Genomic DNA, 20,630 nt, shown 5'->3' on the forward strand with positions numbered 1-20,630 from the left:
AAGGCATGTACTTTGAATTCTCACACCCTATATTCTGGCTTCCAAAACATCACTTTTTTATAGTCATCTTTGATACCCATGATTCTATGATTTAGAGTAAGGTAATTTTTTAACTTCAGTCTTTTTAAAAGCCTCTACAAACTTTACGTCAAGGCTTCAACATGAAATACGTTCAAAATATACCTAATATTGTTATCTTTTTTTGCAATTCACTGACAAAAAGTAGTACTATTTTATCAACTTTTATCAACTTTTAGGTATGGTCTCTCCATAAATTTAACTTTTACAATTTATATTCATCCATTTCTCTACAGATACCTTCATTTATTAAGTACTTTTTTTTTTTTTTTTTTTTTTGAGACGGAGTCTTGCTCTGTGCCCCAGGCTGGAGTGCAGTGGCGCGATCTCAGCTCACTGCAAGCTCCGCCTCCCGGGTTCACGCCATTCTCCTGCCTCAGCCTCCCAAGTAGCTGGGACTACAGGCGCCCGCCACCTCGCCCGGCTAATTTTTTGTATTTTTTAGTAGAGACGGGGTTTCACCGTGTTAGCCAGGATGGTCTCGATCTCCTGACCTCGTGATCCGCCCGTCTCGGCCTCCCAAAGTGCTGGGATTACAGGCTTGAGCCACCGCGCCCGGCCTATTAAGTACTTTTTAAGACCCCCAAAACTGGGGATGTATATCTGACAAAGAAATTACACGTACAAAGTAGATGTGCCTCATACACATCATTAATAAACTGGAATAGTACTCCCAAAGAGCTGAGAAATATCATTATCAAAATTCAAAATCCATTAATTGAAAAGCATTAGGAGTTAGCAAGGCAACAATAGATAGTCTTGTGAGTGAAATATTTTTTCTTCAGATGCTGACGAAAAATCAAAGGTAACTGCTATGCCTCTGGTTACAACAGTATCAACCTACTTCAACAGTAGTTTCCAAAACTTCCCTTAATAGATGACTGCTACAAATCTTTGCATCAAAAAATTTGGAAAGTTAAGTAAATAAGAAAATGTAAATTGGAAAGTAGTTTGCTTTTGATGCTTGTTTTCTAACCTTTTTGGGGGGATTCTGGCATCACAGAATGTCTTTTTTCTAAAACTCTTTGCTACCATAAGATCAAAGATATTAAGTCATCAAAATATATTTGTAATTTTCTGTTTTCAATAAGAATTGTCTTTTGTATAATAAATCATTTCATATAAGGTTTTATCTCACCTGGCCAATTCTTTAATTAAGTTTGCAATGCGTCTTTTGTCTTCAAGACATAAATCCTTCAGTGATGCACTCTTTATTTCTCCCCTGCAGGAATTCTTTAAAAAAAAAAAAAATTAGTTACACTTTTTCTAAAGCCAATTTTTAAAGTCTTTTCAAGAAACCTAGGTTCAAGGTGAAATTTCTTAGATATCTTTTATCTGGTGGAACACTACCTGTTTCAATTTAAACCTACTGTGAACTAAAAACAGGCTAAGGAACTGACTGTCCACTAGGACACTTCATGAGATTTACACAGAGAAGCAAACAGAAAGAAACTAAACGCAGATGTCCCCCACTTAAATACTAGGGTACATTAGGGAAACAACTTTCCCTTTGTGAATGTCATAGAAACAAACACTCAACAGAAGATACTGAGAACTGTTATTACACCATAGTCCCCACGCTGCTTAAGGGTATACTAACATTAGCAGCAGAGGCACCAGTTACTAAGCATTCAAAATATCCTAATGTTCACCCCAAAGAGTACTAAACCAAAGAGTAATAATAGCAATAGCTAACAATTATATCTAGTGCTCACTGCATGCCAGGAATATCGTTAAGTACTTTGTACTTACTATTCCATTTTATTTGCATAACAATGCTATTGAGTATTAATAGTTACTATTCCTATTCTACTTTAAGGGTACATATCCAGGATTATAGCAATTAAACAGCAGAATCAAGACTCAAACACAGGTTCCAGAGTCTATGCTCTTTAATTAAAATGCCATATTATTCTAATCTTTTGTGCTACAAAAAGTTTTCCCCGGTACCTCAGCATCATTAAGAGGAGTCCTTAAAGAGACATAAACTCAGGGAGTCACGAAGGAATCGTAGGTAACATGTAAAAGGAAGGAGCTACAATCACAATCCTTGGCATTTGCACAACCACCAAAGTTAAGTTAGTCCAATTACCTCAGGTAGCCGAGAATAACTGAAAACCCCTAAAGTGAATTCTGGAAATAGTAATAGCCAAAGGTGGGAAAGAGAGTAGGAAAAAAATGGAGAAAAGAAGATAATAATAAAATAAGTTCAGTTTTAGAAATGCTCAATGTAAGATGCCAGCAAGCCATTCATGTGGAAATGTCTAGGCAGGAAGCTGGAAAGGTAGGTCTAGCTTTCAAGCTAGAGAAAATCATAAAGATTTAAAAGTCAGTTGTATGGTATTATGGACAGGGTTGAGATTTTTTTATTATTCTTTATACTTTTCTATGTTTTAAATTTTTCATTAATAACTATGTATTTAAAATTAAGAAAACAATATTAGTATTTTAAAAATCATCTACAAGTCCAAGAAAATTGGCATTTATTTTAATTTCAATTTAAGTAATTGGATTTTAATTTAATTTAAAGCAGCATTTGAAAGGACAAGTGGAGAATCAGAAGCATATAACACTGTAGGAGAAAACAAGAAAGAAAAAGTTTCAAGAACAGTGTGGGTTCAACAGTGCTAATGATCAAAAAAGACAGATAGACTGGGGGAAGAAGGCAATGGATTTGGCAATGGAAGAAGTTGCCGATAACCCATGAAAAGGCATTTCATTAGTGATGCGCTGAGTAAAAGAACAAAAGAGAAATCTTTGTACGGGCAAAAAAAAATTAGCGGCATTGTGTTTACAACAGCAAAAATCTGAAAACACAAATGTCTATTAACTAGAGAATAGTAAAACTGTGGCTGGCATATTGATACAATAAAATTCTAGAGGTACCAGTAGTTATGCTACTAACTTTCCCCCTCAAAACTACCCTTCCATCCTCTGCTTTGAGATGCTAAGGCTAAGACTCTGGAAACACCATTTCTCCTTTGCCACCTGGTGCTCTCTTGAACCCTGCCAACACAAAGAACTAGATGAAGACCAGGAAGAAAGAAGGAAGGATATTTCCTTCCTGTTACTGACAGTGTCACCCCTGAGTTCCTTACCCTGGCAAGTACTGCTGATTCCAGTTTGCAATTTTTTCCAGCCCTTACAGAACCAGCCTTTATCAGGCCTCCTCAGGAATGACAGAACCAGCCTTTATCAGGCCTCCTCAGGAATGTCAGTACCAGCCAGGTTACTGTCCCATCACCAGAGGTCCAAGCTGCAGCTTTAAGGGGCCCCTCCTCTAAGCTTTTAAGTTTCAATAATTCCAACTTATTCTGCCCTCTCATCCAGTTCTAGAGATTGTGGCTGTTTCTTACAGTTACTACTTTCATGATACCTTAATGTTCCCTTTTTGCCTTTTTGGTTCTCTAGCACTATTCAGTAATTTTTTCTTTTAAATATTCTAAGTTAAAATAACTGACTAAACCCTGAGACATCAGTGAAAAGAAATGAAATATAACTACATACAACATAAAGAAATCTCACATAACATTGGAAGAGCCATAGAGGGAATAAAAAAAAAACAAGAAATCTCATAAACATAATATGAAATAAAAAAGCAAATCACACAATACAAATGGATATGAGCTCATTTATATAAAGTTCCAAATATATATGAAATTAAACACTGTTTCAAAAAAACTGTATTTACACTATAGGACAGGGCTTGGTAAACCATGGCTGCAAGCCCAATCTGGCCCACTGCCTGTTTTTGTAAACAAAGGTTTATTAAAACATAGCCATGCTCATTCATTTGCATATTGCTCATGGCTCTTTTAATGCTACTGTGGCAGAGTTGAGTTGTTGAGACAAATATTATGGCCTGCAAAAGCTAAAGTATTTACTATCTGTCCAATATACAGAAAAAGTCTGCCAACCCCTGATATAGAAAAACAAAAGAATTATAAACATAAAGTTCAGGATAGGAATTACCAAAGAAGAAAACATGATAAGGAAAGGCCACATATCTACAGTCACTTGACTTAGAACAACGGCATCATTGCAGTTCAGAGGAGAAAAAGAATCCTCTTCCCAATAGATGGTGTTGGGCCAATACTGACAGTCTATTGACCCAATACTGGCAGTCTATGGGCCCAACACCATCTATTGGGAAGAAGATTTTTTTCTCCTCTGAATTGCAATGACTGTGACCCTTACTTTACACTACACATGCATATTACTTCCTGATGAACAGTAGGCTTAACTGTGAAAAATAAAGCAATATGGCCACAAAAGAGAGGAACTTGCTGCAGAGTATAATCAGCTAACAGCCTCCAGTTGCCAAACCTTTGGGATCCACTGCAGTGTTCATGCCAATGCCAATGACTGGGAACAGTAGAGACACTAGAACTGAGCTATTTCTGATCCAAACGGCATCCTCAAAAGTCAGTACTTGCTCTGGGGTTCCTCACTAGCAAAATGGACACTATCTCAGATTGCACGGCAATCTGAAGTCTGAGGTTCTTCCTAGTCAATCTTCCTTCTTTTCCTCTCCTGTCACAGGTGCCAGACTGTAGTGAAATCTGAGAACTCCCCTTTTCTATTCCTGCTCATTCTACTCTTTATGCTTTATAGGCTTTTCCTTCATTAAATCTCTTCCATTTCTAATTCCACCTTGTGGTCTGCTTACCAGAAGACTTGAACTGACCTAATTACCACTGTGAAATCCTAATGAATTAAGGATACTGAACATCAGTACCAACAAAGACTACATGCAGAAAAAAATCACAAGATGGCCGGGCGTGGTGGCTCACGCCTGTAATCCCAGCACTTTGGGAGGCCGAGGTGGGTGGATCATGAGGTCAGGAGTTCAAGACCAGCCTGGTCAACATGGTGAAACCCTGTCTCTATTTATACAAAAATCAGCTGGGCATGGTGGTGCATTCCTGTAACCCCGGCTAGTTGGGAAGCTGAGGCATGAGAATTGCTTGAATCAGAACCCGGGAGGCAGAGATTGCAGTGAGCCAAGATCGCACCACTGAACCTAGGCTACAGAGCGAGAATCTGTCAAAAAAAAAAAAAAAAATTCTCAAGACATGCTCTTCAGCGAAAAAAAGGAAAAAAAAAGCACATCACCATTTCTAGTCTTAAGAAAAAGCATACACAGACACACATACCCCCTATGTAGGACATCCTCTTCTAGCCCAGATGGAGTAACAGGAACCAGATTTATCCTAGTTTCAGAAAACAAAACAAAAACCTGACAAAAGACAGGAAACAATAGTTTTCATTGGAGAGCAAGCAACACAGAATTATGATCACTAGAACTGCAGAGCCAAACAAGGTGAGCCCTACAACCGTCCCAGCTAACTGCTGTGGAGAGTTTTCAGGGCTAAGGTAGGTAAACTCAGACAGAGCCCAGCAATCTCCCTGAGTTGAAAAGGTACAGCTGGGAGTCCAGGAAAGCCAAGGTTTCTAGCGCTTGCAGGGCAAAGTAATGGCAAGGATAGAGCTGTATAGGAGAGCCCCAGGGATCTGCATAATCCCTTCGCGTCAGCTACTGAGCACTGACCAGCACACGTATGTGAGAAAACTACTCATGCCAGGGAAAAAGTTGAAAATGAACAGTGGAAACAATGTCTGTAGCCAATACAGCATAGGAGAACAGTCTGTTCCCACCAACCAGAGTGGAAAACCTTGTAATTTAAGGTGCATCAGGAAGAGTATTCAAAAGGGTATGCCCTACAATGGGTAAAATTACCCCTATACTAAAAGCTGCTCTGGCACCACCTTTAAAAGCTCAAAACCAAGCTTGGAAAGAATCAAATTACTTTCAAATAACTTATAAGTTATTTTCAAATAACTTATCACTGTCTCAGAACCCAAAAAGGCAAAATGCACACTGTCTTGTGACATCTAATTAAAACCAAGCAAGCAGGCAAAGAAGCAGAAAAATACAGCCTATAATTAGGAGAAAAATTGCTCAATTGAAACCTACCCACAAATGACTTGGATAATAGAACTCATAGTCAAGAATATTGAAACAATTATTATAACTGTGTTCCGTATGTTCAAGAACCTAGAAGAAAGCATGTCAAGTGCGACATGGAAGATGTAAATAAAAATAAGAGACCAAAACTGAACTTCTAGAGATAAAACTACATTGTTTCATATGAAAAATACACTGGATGAGATTAGTGGCAGGTTAGACATTGCAGAAGGTTAATGAATTTGAAGACACAGCAACAGCAATACAAACTATCCAAGGATAAAAAGAAAAAAATTTAATGAAAAAAATATGAACAGTGGATCAGAGAGCTGAGAGTGTAACTTCAAAAGGCCTAGTATTTTTTTTTTTTTTTTTTTGAGACGGAGTCTCGCTCTGTCGCCCAGGCTGGAGTGCAGTGGCCTGATCTCAGCTCACTGCAAGCTCCGCCTCCCGGGTTCACGCCATTCTCCGGCCTCAGCCTCCCGAGTAGCTGGGACTACAGGCGCCCGCCACCTCGCCCGGCTAGTTTTTTTGTATTTCTTAGTAGAGACGGGGTTTCACCGTGTTAGCCAGGATGGTCTCGATCTCCTGACCTCGTGATCCGCCCGTCTCGGCCTCCCAAAGTGCTGGGATTACAGGCTTGAGCCACCGCGCCCGGCCCAAAAGGCCTAGTATTTTGTAACTAAGGTCACTAGAAAGAGAGGGAAGCACAAAAATATCTGGAGAAACAATGGCTGAAACACTTCCCAATTTGCTGAAAACTATAAACCCACAGTTCCAAAAAGCTCAACAAACCTCAAACAAAACAGATACTTAAAAAATTACTCCAAGTTAGGTTGGGCATGATGGCTCATGCCTGTAATCCCAGCACTTTGGGAGGCCGAGGCGGGCGGATAACGAAGTCAGGAGTTCAAGACTAGCCTGACCAACATGGTGAAACCCCATCTCTACTAAAAATACAAAAATTAGCCGGGTGTGGTGGTGCGCGCCTATAATCCCAGCTACTCAGGAGGCTAAGGTAGGAGAATCGCTTGAACCTGGGAAGCAGAGGTTGCCATGAACCAAGATCGTGCCACTCCACTCTAGCCTGGGCAACAGAGCAACACTCTGTCTCAAAAAAAAAAAAAAAAAAAAAAAAAATTACTCCAGTGTATACTATAACCAAATTGCTCAAAACCAGTGATAAGAAGAAAATCTTAAAAGCAGCCAAATTTAAACACATACACACACAAAAATAAATAGGAATAAAAATGACAGCCAACTTCTCAAAAACAATACAAGCCAGGCAACAGTGCAACATCTTTAAAGCACTAAATGAATAAAACTATCAACTCAGAATTTTATAACCAGTAAAAATATCTTTTGAAAAGAAAAGAGAAATAAAGACTTTTCAGGCATACATGAGCTAAAAAAATTCTTTCCTAGTATACCTGAACCAATGTTAAAGGAAGTCTTTTAGGAAATCTGGATACATGCAAAAAAAATGAAATCACGAGATTTCTAATTGTAACTACATGAATAGATTTAAAAGACTTCTGGTGCATTTGTAAAATTTCTTTAAAAGGCAATTAAAATAAAATGCATCCAAAATGGAATAAAGGTATCCAATAAGAATATGTAAACTATCTCTATTCACAGACAACTTCATCTTACATAGAGAAAATGGTAAGAAATTCACAAAAGAACTATTGGATTAGAAATAGTTTGATAAAGTTGCAGGATACAAGATCAATTCACAAATCAACTGAATTTCTATATACTAGCAATAAACAATCCAACAGTGAAATTCAGAAACAACTGTGTTTCTAATAACATCAAAAAGTATAAAACATTTGCTGACTCTATAATGCCTATGGAAACAGAGGGACCCAAAATAGCCAAAACAATCTTGAAAAAGAAGTTGGAGGACTTATACTTCCTAATTCCAAAAATAAAAATATAAATCAATGGAAGAGAATACAGAGAGTCCAGAAATAAACCCTTGCACTTATGGTCAACAGATATTTGACAAGGGTGCTGAGAAATGCAAAGGGGAAAGGACAGTTTTTTTTAACAAATGCTGGGACAACTGGATAGCTATATGCAAAGGAATAAAGTTAAGCTACCACTTCACACCATATATAAAAATTAACTCAAAATGGACTGAGAACTAAATACAGGAGTTAAACCTTTAAAACTCTTAGAAAAAAATGTAGGCACAAATATTTGTGACCTTGGATTAGGCAACAATTTCTCAGATATGACACCGAAGCAAAGGAGACAAAACACTAGCTAAATTGAACTTCATCAAAATTTTAAACTTCTATGCTTCAAAGAACACCAATAAAAAAGTGAAAAGGCAATGCATAGAATAAGAAAAAATACTAGCACATAATGTATCTGATAAGGGACTTGTAGATGGAATTTAGAAATAACTCATAATTTAACAGAGCAAAGACAAGTAACCCAGTTAAAAAAGGATATGACTAGATATTTGTCTGAAGAAGATATACAAATAGCCAAGAAGCACATAAAAACATGCTCATCATCATTTAGTCACTAGGGAAATGCAAATCAAAATCACACTGAAATACCACTTCACACCCACCAGGATGGCCATCCTCAAAAAACACGGACATAAATGTTGGCAAGAATGTGAAGAAATCTGAATCCTCATACAGTGCTAGTCAAATGTAACATGGTGTAACCACTTTAAAAAAGTTTGGAATTTTGTCAAAAGGTTAAACATAAAATTACATGACACAGCAATTCACTTATAGGTATATACACAAGAGAACTGAAAATATATGTCTACACAAAAACTTGTATATGCATGTTCATGGCAGAATTATTCATAATAGCTAAAAAGTTGAACATGTCCATTGACTGATAAATTGATAAACAAAATGTATATTCAGACATAAAAAGGAATAAAGTAATGATACAGCATAGATGAACCTTGAAATCATTACGCTAAATCAAAGAAGCCAGTCACAAAAGGCAACATATTATGTGATTTCCTTTTATATGCAACATCAATAACAAGCAAATCTATAGAGACTGAAAGCAGATTAGTGTTTGCCAGGGGCTGAAATGTCTAGGTAATGAGGAGTGCCTGCTAATTGGTATGGTGGTTCTTCCTAGAGTGATAAAAATGTTTTGAAAATAGACTGTGGTGATGGAGCCACAACTCTGTGAATATAAACACACACAAAATCAGAATAATAAATTGTACACTTAAAAGGGTGAATTTTATACGCAAATTACATCTCAATTTGAAAAAAAAAGACAGTTAACTATTTAAAGCAAAAGTAATACATATTTTGGGGTCTGTGCATACAAGTAAAATGTATGACAACAATATCAAAAAAGTCAGGAGGGGAGAAATAAAGTACAATGTTGAAAGGTCCTTAAACTATAGGTGATGTGGGAAAGTATCACTTGATAATGGGCTATGATAAATTAAAGATGTATACTATAATCTCTAAAGAAGCCACTGAAATAATTCAATCCAAAGTTATAGCCAATAGGACAAAAATACGAACTTAATCTAAAAGAAGGCTATTGTTCAATGTAAAACAAATCAATCATTATGTGAAAAAACATTTTTAACTTTTTTTGGTAAAAACTTGCAAATTCAACTATTCACACCCCAGTGTGAAGTGAGTACACTGGTACAAGTAACATAAAGTAGGCCTTTTGATTCAATCACAGTAAAATCCTGTAGTAATAAAAGACACACTGGAAATATTTTTGAGAACATAATTCACAGACTAAAAAAAGTTTTCTATAAAAGGTCTGATAGCAAATGTTTTTAGCTTGTTGGCATGCAGTCTCTGTAGCAACTCTGCCATTGTAACACAAAAGCAGCCATAGACAATTATGTAAAATAATGAGCACAGTTGTATTCCAAAAAAACAGTTATTTATAAAACAGGCAGGAGAAGGATTTGGTCCACAGGTTATAGATTCCAGAACATTCATATACAAGTTTTGTGTAGACATCCTAGTGAGTGTGAAGTGGTACTGAATAACTCTGGTTGCAGACAGTAAACATAACAAAAATTAAAGTAAAATAAACTGGTCAGATAGGACATGTGCCAAAGGAATGCACCGATACTATTAATATGCCCAGTCATTGATTTGTCCCTCATCTTTACAAGGGACAAATCAATAATGTGGCATAGCAATAGTAAGAAAGATAAAGATATCATAAAGACTCAAAAGTAATAATCTTTATGATACTGTTTTCTAACTGAGGGAAATAATAAGGGCTAATTTTCTTTAATAATGTATCTTTCTTATGTAAAAGGGTTCATCCATCAAATAAATTCACAAGAATAAAAATCAAAAAGATGCCTAATTAAAAAAGCAATTCTTGTCAGTTTGATTTACTAATGCCACACAGATCAGAAGGTAGTTCTTTTGAGACATATCAAGATAATACATCATCATGGCTAACGCTTAACGCAAGTCGTATGTTTTGGAGCAAAATCCTTGAGTAATCTAGATAATTTAGGCTCAAACCTGGCATCACCAAAGGATCCTGGAATCCCCTGTATCTTTTAAGAATGTTTGTTTATCACCTAGTATACTTCCAAAGGTTCTTCTACCCTTTTTGGTCAGCACTCATAAAGACTGAAGAACAAGGAAAAAAAAGACTAAAAAATACTAACCTGTTCATCTACTGAATCTCCTGTGCCTTTTAAGGACTCCATAGAGATTGAAGCATCAGTCGCCCTGGAAGTCTTAAGTTTAACATCAGCTTTTGGACTTGTCAGCTTGTGTCTTGATCTGACATTTCCTCCAGTAGAAATGCCTAAGGATTTCCATTAAACAAGATTTCAAAATTATATCTTATTATCTTAAACCCTCCCCCATCACCTGCTTCCTTGGAATCCTCTATTTTAAGGGACCTGATGGAAGAAACTCTCTTTATACTTTATAAACTTAATTTTAAAGCTCTTAATATATAAATCATAAAAAGAATATGTTTTAAAGGAATACACTAAAGATTCAATTGAAATTTGTTTTTATTTTTATTTTTTTAAAGAGACAGGGTCTTCCTATGTTTATCCAGGCTGGACTCGAATTCCTGGGCTCAAGCAATCCTCCCACCTCAGCCTTTGGAGTAGCTGGAACTACAGGATCAAGCAACCATGTCCAGCTTAACTGAAATATTTGCAAAGGGTACTGTTAATGTTCATAAGTCACATTAAAACCAAGAAATTACAATATGCTAAATATACGTTAACTTAGGGGAAATCTTTTCACCCTATATAATGAGGGTGCCTTCAATAGTTGCTTTACTACCATCTAGTTACAACCATTAAACTCAAAGTGTCTCTTACATATACCCTGTATCAAGCAGCGGTCATACTTTTCTTTGAAATATTAAATTTGGCTATCATTTGTAAAAGAAAAAATAAGAAAAGAATCTTTTGCCCCTTACCACATGAAATGTTCTACAAGTTCGTTAAAAGCTGATTGGGCCAGCCAATCCCAAAGATAAGCCAGTATTTCAAACCTTAATAAGGTTATGCCAAATATTCAAAAAACAAATTTTAGGTTTTGATGTACTGCTCTGCATCCAGTTAGTTATACCTGCAACACTGTTCTAACAGCTTTATTTTCTTCTAACATTTAAGGACCAAAGTAAGTTTCCCAAATTTTAACATAGAAAATCATACCTGGAACGTACACTACTGATTGTTCTTCATCAGAAACTATGCAGGAGAACATGAAGGAAAATACAATAATATTATCCAGCATCCAAATGCCATTTCTATTCTGTATAACTCTTATAATTCATAGTTTCTTTTGACCTGGGAATTTATAACTAACTTTTAAAAACAAAGTTAGAAAGCAAAGTAATTGAATTAAAAACAAAGTTAGAAAGCAAAGTAATTGAATTAAATGTAACAAAATTAATATTCTCTAAAAGTTCACTTTTATATATTTACAACTACACGTCTTATAAAAATCTTGGAAGGTCTTGTTCCATGAAACTTTTATCCACTCTCAAGTGGGTTACCCTGCAATATATACTCTACTATTAGGTTCCTTTCCTTTCCCTTTCCTTTTGTAAACAAAAACTTAAGTGCTCCAGTTTGGTCATATTGGGGAACTGACAATTCTGAAGAGTAAATAATTTCAAGATGGTTTTTAGCTTTGAAGAAAAAAAGCTGAGGGCAAGTCAATCATGCAAACACAAAGACATTATTTAATCTTCTACGGTGCATTCATAAAATATCCCAAGAAGCCCTACTATTTAAAAAGTAGAAGAAATTTAAGACAGAAAGAACTAGTGTGAGTTTCGAAAGGAGAAATTTAGACAGGCTATGATTATAACACACCATTTTCAACTGTCACCTTGATCCAACTCAACTTTTCCTCTCCCAGAATTATTGCAATAAGCTCCTAACTGCTCTCTGTCACTTCTGGGCATGTTCTCTTAATAGCCTATTTTTTCCCACAGTGGTTAGAATGATCATTTTAATACTTATGTCATTTCTAATTTAGATTAAAAGCCAAAGTATTAACAACAGCCTACCATGCTCAAGATCTGATCCCTATAACTTGTTACATCTCTGATCTCACACTCCCTACTACTATTCCTCTCACTCATTCCTGGCTTTCTTACAATTGTTAACGAGCTATGCAAGCTCCTATCTTATAGCTTCTGCATGTATGATTTATTCTACCCAGGAAGCTCTTTCCCCAAATATCTTCATGGCTCACTTTAGGACTTAATGTCACATGTCATGTCATGTCACCTTCTGATTGAAGCTTTCACTTCCTAACCATATAGGTACCTGAAATTGCAAAACTCTCTTTTCCCACAACCTACCTACCTCCCCTACTGTCTCTTTCCTGCTTTATTTTTTCTCCACAGCACCAATAATCATTGAACATATATTTTCCTTATCCATGACCTGATCTCATTTCACTAAAATGTAAGCACCAAGAAGGTGATGATTTATGTTTTATTTTGTTCAGTGTTGTACCCTCAAACACAAAAGAATGTCTGGCTCCATCTATGAAAGAATAAAATTAGTATTTATTTAATTTTATGAGGCATTGTCCAACAACCTTCAATGTTATTTTTCTCTGATTCAAAATATGCAAACAAAACTTTTTTTTTTTTTTGAGACGGAGTCTCGCTGTGTTGCTCAGGCTGGAGTGCAGCGGTGCGATATCAGCTCACTGCAACCTCCACCTCCCAGGTTCAAGCAATTCTCTGCCTCAGCCTCCCAAGCAGCTGGAATTACAGGCACCTGCCACCATGCCCAGCTAATTTTTTTGTAGTTTTAGTGGAGATGGGAGTTTCATCACGTTGGCCAGACTGGTCTTGAACTCCTGACCTCGTGATCCACCTGCCTTGGCCTCCCAAAGCGTTGGCATTACAGGTGTGAGCCACTGCAACCGGCCAACAAAATCTTTTACTTTCAGCTACATCCATGCCAAACTTCTTTTCGAATATATAAAACTCTAAATAGACGACTTCAATTTTTTTAAATAAGGATATCTGAAATTGCCTCTATCCTTTCTAATAATTTGTAATGTATTTTCATCTCATTATATTAAGAACTCAAATATTTACCTCCTTCAAATGTAGAATTTCCCAACAAATGTATATTTTATGGGGAAGTCAAACAGACACATTATATACCAAATGTAGAGTGGGCCTACTAGTGGATCATTTCTAGATTATTTATAATACCTAAAACAATGTACATGCTATACAAATAGTTAAATTGTATAGTTTAATTTGGGTTTTTTTGTTGTTGTTGTGTTATTTCTTTTTTTTTCTTAAATATTTTCCATCCACATTTGAATGAATCAGCAGATACAGAGGGCTAACTGTAATTAGAAACCCAGGCAGAAGTGGTAGAGAGGAAGATGTACCTCTATCCCAGACCTCCAGAATTTGAAGGAAATAAGCTCAGTACTGCCCATTCTACTCTAATCTGCTGAGTTTTACCAGCAATACATGTATATGTAATTACTTTCAACCACAGAGACTTTCTGGGCTAATATATTATTTTTACCACAACATAAAGTCTTTGTTTTCATTTGAAAACTCAACAGTAGAGATTATATTGTTATGTTTTGACCAAGTAACTTGCAGTTCGTATTTTTTAATATCAAGTCCCTGATATTGTTAATGGTAATACACTTGAGTGCATTTAAGCAGTCAAATTTAGGTACTGCTGAAACATTAACTCATTCTGACATTACTAGGAACTGTAACGAAGGTCAAAGCCAACTTAAACTGAAGGAGCATATTTTGCTGGAAGATTTAACCCATAAAATGACAACCCCACACACTCATTGTTTACACATGAGGTACTAAAACATACCTTGTGCAAAACAGCACTGCTGAATCATACTGTGCAGGAGATGCATAACTCACAAGAACAACAGTTTTAAAAAAAGCGGGGGGCATTCAGTCACAGATGATCTGTCCTCTCATGATGGAAACATCAAGGACTAAGAAATCTCTCCATCACATTTCTCTAATTATTTACGTGAAGTATTGAAAATCTTTCTTCAATAGTGTGAAAAGAATACCAGATTATAGGTACATACTTTTTGGTCTTTTTCTATTGAAAATTCTACTATAAAGGCTCTAGGGTGGTCTGGGAAATAATCAATATGACAAAGGGATCAAGATCCAAAGACATGTAGCTAAATCAAATGATTAATAACTATCATTATGCTTTTCAGCAAATACTCAGTAACAAATTTACATTTGACATTGCTTACAGTGACATTCTCTATGGAGATTTAAAATGAAAATATCTGAGGCTCGATGTTAACTGGTCATTATGTGGAATAGGCTGGGGGAAAAGGTGACACTAGTAACCTTGCAATTCCTTTCACACATCTGAATTAGATCTTATAGGATATAATCACCACCATTTTTCCCCTGTACAATTTCAATTCCTCACTATCAATGAGAAGGCAAATATTTTACATTAAATGTTGGGAGTCAGAATACAGGACATAAGGGAGTATATATGACTTCTACATAAAACAGGGAGTGATATAACTACATGAGTAAGTGAAAGTACTGGGTGCGAAGACCAAGAGCATAAGTTCAGTCCATATATCTATTAATTAACTTATTCAGTCCCACTGCAATAGCTTGTTCCCCTCAACCACTGATTCTGTATTTGAACAATACCATAGGATGCTATAAGCTAATAATCTTCAAGTAGCTCCTCCATCACAAAATCCTGTCAATGCAGAAGCAGCGTTTCTTGAGAAAAGACTTATCCCAATTTCCTAACTTCCTAATTCGGCCAAGTTGTCCACAGTGCACATATTCTCTTCTGATAGGTAAAGGAAAAAATGTTTAATTTGCACACTGCACGAGTATGCTCTTATCCACAGTGTATGTACATGATTTCATTTCCTTTTCACCAACCTATCAGAGACAAATGGTAATTATGTCTAGTAAGTGCAAACACTAAACACGAGCAGCACAGAATACAAACATATCCCTCTCTCTACACATGACACTAATCCTAGTAACTCAACAGAGGAGTTGATAACACAGTTTTGGAAGTTTTACCGGGAGCTAAGAAGAATGCCCAAAGAGTGATTCTGCCAAAGGTGACAGCAACGCCTCAAATAAAGCCATCACCAATCCTAACCAACAGAAAAAGAGCTGCCTCTGCAAGCGCTCAGTAACACTGACTGCCCTCCCTCTCTCAAGTAACCCCTCTAAGGAACGTGAAGTAAATTATCAGGACCAAAGCTCAAGCGATTAAGAGTCTACCTACTCCAGGGAAAGAAACTCCTGTCACACAAACATCTCATCACTGCTGCTGAACTGGTAATACTACCACTGGACTAAAAAGTTCCACTGCTTCTCCACCTCACAACGATCCAAGAACTTCAATGACTGCCAGTGACCCACACTCTACACGTAAGTCAGCAATACTTGCAGGCACAATGATTCCCATCTTACGCAGTAACCAGCGCCACCAGACCACATCCCAGTAACCAAGCTCCAAACCTCTCCTAAAACCCCAGTATTAAAATACATCATCACTGGAGGGCCTTTGAAGTCCGACAAGGTCCTGACTTGTTCCTACCAACGCAGACTAAGGACAATCCTAAATCAAAACAAAAAGGCTCCCTGTCCAGCCAACACCCACTCCTCCCTTAACCTCGAGCTCGTTTCGCAGAGTCAGCGTGGGGGCACTCTGAGAGGGTGGGCAGAGGGACCTCGGAGGGCCCTCCCAGCTCCAGGCTGAGCCTGGACTCTAGGCTATCTTTCTTGAGCTCACCGCTAGTGAAGGTTGGGAAGCATCTGCGCCGTGTCCCCGCACCTGGAGACAGTACCAGTATCTCGGCCACCTAACACCCAAGCAAGGGGAAAGCCCAGCACCTAGACTGAGGCCAAGCAGCACGTCCTCGTCCCCGGGGTTAGTTCGGAGCTTCTCCTCCGCTCTCAGACTGCCACGCGACGGCTCGCCCCTCGCCGCCCCGTGGAGGGCGCCGGCGCCCCCTGTCAGGCGGGCAAAGGATACAGTCCCGGCTCCAGAACGCCGCGGCACCGGGGCGGGAGGGGCCCGCCACGTCCGCCATCTTGAAACAACCGCCACTCGGGGCGTCGCGCCGGGGCCGCCACGCCTCGGCCTGCAGGCTCGGTCCCGATTGGCCGCACCACGCAGAGGCCCGCCCCCTCCTGCGCGGCCGGCCCTTGCGGGGCGAGAGAGTCGGAGCGAAAGGGAAGCTGCGTCCCGGAGGTGCGGTGTGGGGGACCGGGCGGGGCCGCGGGAACCAGCGCCCCGCGGAGCTGCTGCTGTCAGACCAACCCCGGGCCCCCATCATCACTGCGCCGCGCTCTCAGACGCCGAGAACTACAGTTCCCGGCATGCCATGAACTTGGCCTCGGCGCTGAGGCGGGGCCCGGTCCTCCACCCGCTCCCGCCGCGCGCGGATCGGGTTCGCGAGCCATGGAGGAGGAGGCGTCGCCCCCGGGGCTGGGCTGCAGCAAGCCGCACCTGGAGAAGCTCACCCTGGGCATCACGCGCATCCTAGGTGAGGGGTGGGGGCACGGTGCCGAGAGGGTGTGGAGGAGAAGGAAGGAGGAGCGGAGGGATGAGGTGTGGGGTGGACGGCACGACGCTGGCCCCTGAACAGGAGTGGACATCGTTGTTGTGACTTCCGTTGTTATGGAGGAAAATGGGGGACCTGGGTTTGTGATTAGGCCTTGGAAGTGTTTGCCAGGAGTGTTCGGAGGCGGAACTGGGAAGCCTGAAGGTTCCTCCACTTACGCCACCCAAGGTCCCACCCTGGAAGGACGTACAAAGTCGTGCAAAGGGAACACAGCAAACACCTGACGGTTGAGAGGTTGGATCTCCCCCTAGGAGGCATTCTCAGCCAGGGCATTCTCCCCGAGACCCAAGCCCTTTCTCTGAGGGAAAAGTGATGCGCCCGACCTCCCAGGGCGACAACTACTTCGGGTCTGAAAGGAATCCCACCTTGCACCACTGAATGACTTAGAGTGTTTCTTTTATCGAACATTTGTTTGTTTGTTTGTTTTTTGTTTTTTGAGAGTTTTGCTCTTGTTGGCCAGGCTGGAGTGCAATGGCGCGATCTCGGCTCACTGCAACCTGCGCCTCCCTGATTCAAGCAATTCTCCTGCCTCGCCCAGCTAATTTTTTGTATTTTTAGTAGAGACGGGGTTCCACCATGTTGGCCAGGCTGCTCTCGAACTCCTGACCTCAGGTGATCCACCCGCCTCGACCTCCCAAAGTGCTGGGATTACAGGCGTGAGCCACCGCGCTTGGCCTATCAAACGTTTCTTTAGTACTCACCACTATGTTAGACTGTGAGGGTAAAATATGAAAAAGACACAGTTCTGTGAAAAAATAAACAAATGAGGGCCCTAGGAGTGTGAAGAGAGGTCAGTAATCTACTGTTACTCAGAGATGTCACAGAGGAAGGGACTGATCTTATCAGGGATGTTAAAGAACATGTCACAGAGGAGATGATGCTAGATTTTGAAAGACATATGGGAGTTAGCCAGAAAACCGAGGAGAAAGGTCTTTTAAGAAGGCTGAAAACCATGCTTCAGTGCCTTCCCATCACAATTAGAATAAAATCCAAATGTCTGTACCATGACCTGCAAGTACCTGTATGATCTGCTCTCATCTCTTTCTGACTTCATTTCCACTCTTTTGCTCACATGGCCTTCTAGCTGTACCTTAAACACACTAAGCGGGTTCCTGCTTCAAGGCTTTTGCAATTTGCTAGTCTTTGCACCTGGAATTATCTTTCTCTGAATGTCTCGCTTCTTCAGGTCATTCAGATCTCTGATCATTGCTTCAGAGAAACCTTCCCTGAATATAGTTTGAATAGCCACCGTCTTTCTTGCTCTCTCTTTCCTTACCCTGCTTTTTCTTTTATCCCTATAGCACTTTCACTACTTGAAATTATGTATTTGTTCGGTTGATTTTTAAAATGTGTGTCTTTTAATAGAAGAAGTCCAAGACCAAGTGTGATTTAGGAATGCGTGGTTTTAACATATGAAAATCAATTAATAGCTGGGCATGGCAGCCCATGTCTTTAGTTCCAGCTACTGGGGAGGCTGCGGTGGGAGGGTCACTAGAGTCCAGTATGAGTGCAGCTGGGCAACATAGCAAGACTGTGTCACTAAAAAAAAAAGAAACTTAAAAAAAAAAAAGTCAATTAATATAATGCAACTTACTAATGGAATAAGACAAAAACTGCATAATCATCTTAATAAAGAAAAAGCACTTGACAAAATCTAACATCCTTTCTTGATTTAAAAAAAAAAAAAAAAAAAACTAGAAATAGGATAGGATAAAGGACCTAGACAACCTGATAAAGGACGTCTATGAAAAACCCACATCTAACGTCATATGTAATGGTGAAAGACTGGCAGCTTTCCCCTTAAAATCAGGAACAAAAATTGTATTAGGGTTCCCCAAGATCACACCAGATTCAATGATTTGATGCCAGGATTACAGGACTCAGGAGATAGTCCTACTCATGGCTATGATTCATTACAACAAAAGGATTTTGGCAGCCCCATTGGCAGGCCTTTCTAAGGATTATTGTCTCAGGCCTGCTATGTTCACTCTTTTCTGCACAGCAAGAATTCCACTTTTATCACTTCTCTTCAACATTGTACTGGAGTTTCTAGCTAGGGCATTAGTCAAGAAAATGAAATAAAGACATCCAATTGAAAAGGAAGAAATTAAACTATGTTTGCCAATGACATGATCTCGTATATAAAAAATCCTAAGGAATCCACAAAAAAAACCCTATACACCAGCAATGAACAATACAAAAATAAAACTAAGAGAACAATTCAATTTACAATAGTATCAAAAAGAATAAAATGTAGCTGGCACAGTGGCTTACACCTGTAATCCCAACACTGGGAGGCCAAAGTGAGAGGATTGCTTGAAACCAGGACTTGCAGACCAGCCTGGGCAACATAGTCTTTATGAAATATTTTTAAATTAGCCATGTGTAGTGGTGCATGCCTTAGTCCTAGCTACTCAGGAGGCTGAGACAGGAGGATCACTTGAGCCCAGGAGTTTGAGGCTACAGTGAACTATGATCACACCACAGCACTCCAGCCCGAGTGACAAGAGTGAGACCCTATCTCAAAAAAAAAAAAAGAATAAAATAGGAATAAATTAACACAAGATGTTCATGACTTATGTACTGAAAAGCACATAGGACTGTGGAAAGAAATTAAAGAACACCAAAATAAATGAGAAGGCATACCATGTTTATGGATTGGAAGAGTTAATATTGTTAAAATCTGTTACTCCCCAAATTGATCTACAAATCTCAGATCTACAGTTCCCATCAAAATCTCAACTGTCTGTTTTGTAGAAATCGAAAAGCTGATTTAATCCTAAAATATAATATAGAAATGCAAGAGACCCAGAGTAGCCAAGACAAACTTTTCTTTCCAAAACAGGAAAAAAGTTCCTCTTACTCACATTTCCCTATACTATATTTGAGATGATGGAAAAGTTCTGGTGATGGTTGTACAACAGTGTGAATGTACTTTATGCCACTTAACTGTACACTTAAAATTGACCAAAGTGATGGATTTTATGTTATGTGTATTTTACTACAATTTTAAAAATTTAAAGCCACAGTTGTCTTCAGAGTGGTTGTGGCATAAAAATAGAAATCTGGATCAATGAAATAAGATTGAAAGTCCAAAAATAAACATATTTATGATTCATTGATTTTTTTTTTTTTTGAGATGGAGTCTCGCTCTGTCGCCCAGGCTGGAGTGCAGTGGCATGATCTCGGCTTATTGCAAACTCTGCCTCCTGGGTTCTGGCCATTCTCCTGCTTCAGCCTCCTGAGCAGCTGGGACTCCAGGTGCCTGCCACCATGCTCGGCGAATTTTTTGTATTTTTAGTAGAGACGGGGTTTCACCATGTTAGCTAGGATGGTCTCTATCTCCTGACCTCATGATCCACCTGCCGTGGCCTCCCAAAGTGCTAGGATTACAGGTGTGAGCCACTGCACTCAGCCTGATTCATTGATTTTTGACAAGTATGTTAAGACTTCTCAATGGGAAAAAATAG

At 39.0% G+C, this 20,630-nt stretch overlaps 2 protein-coding genes across 12 annotated transcripts in view; one reads left to right on the forward strand and one right to left on the reverse strand.

The window, feature by feature from the left end:
- TPGS2 (tubulin polyglutamylase complex subunit 2) overlaps positions 1 to 20,630 on the forward strand; it is an 821,754-nt gene that overhangs the window by 762,661 nt on the left and 38,463 nt on the right. For 3 of the 7 annotated variants that reach the window (XM_050767312.1, XM_050767310.1, XM_050767306.1), the window contains exon 1: positions 16,720 to 17,082. In XM_050767312.1, the coding sequence (XP_050623269.1) occupies positions 16,998 to 17,082 (85 nt within the window). In that variant the 5' untranslated portion in view covers positions 16,720 to 16,997. Of the gene's footprint in view, positions 1 to 16,590; positions 17,083 to 20,630 lie in introns of those variants that run through there. The other 4 variants (XM_050767311.1, XM_050767305.1, XM_050767308.1 and 1 more) reach the window with 4 other exon arrangements.
- KIAA1328 (KIAA1328 ortholog) overlaps positions 1 to 20,630 on the reverse strand; it is a 912,897-nt gene that overhangs the window by 395,086 nt on the left and 497,181 nt on the right. The window contains exons 1-4 of one of the 5 annotated variants that reach the window (XR_007721060.1): positions 16,569 to 16,665; positions 11,715 to 11,750; positions 10,701 to 10,843; positions 1,217 to 1,311 (exon numbers count right to left, since the gene is read on the reverse strand). Coding sequence is in view for 4 of the 5 variants with exons in the window: in XM_050767241.1 (XP_050623198.1) it covers positions 1,217 to 1,311; positions 10,701 to 10,843; positions 11,715 to 11,750; positions 16,569 to 16,626 (332 nt within the window). In the remaining variant the exon portion in view is untranslated. Of the gene's footprint in view, positions 1 to 1,216; positions 1,312 to 10,700; positions 10,844 to 11,714; positions 11,751 to 14,387; positions 16,421 to 16,568; positions 16,666 to 20,630 lie in introns of those variants that run through there. The other 4 variants (XM_050767242.1, XM_050767241.1, XM_050767243.1 and 1 more) reach the window with 4 other exon arrangements.

Source organism: Macaca thibetana, chromosome 18, assembly GCF_024542745.1.
Source record: "Macaca thibetana thibetana isolate TM-01 chromosome 18, ASM2454274v1, whole genome shotgun sequence".
Taxonomy (NCBI): domain Eukaryota; kingdom Metazoa; phylum Chordata; class Mammalia; order Primates; family Cercopithecidae; genus Macaca; species Macaca thibetana.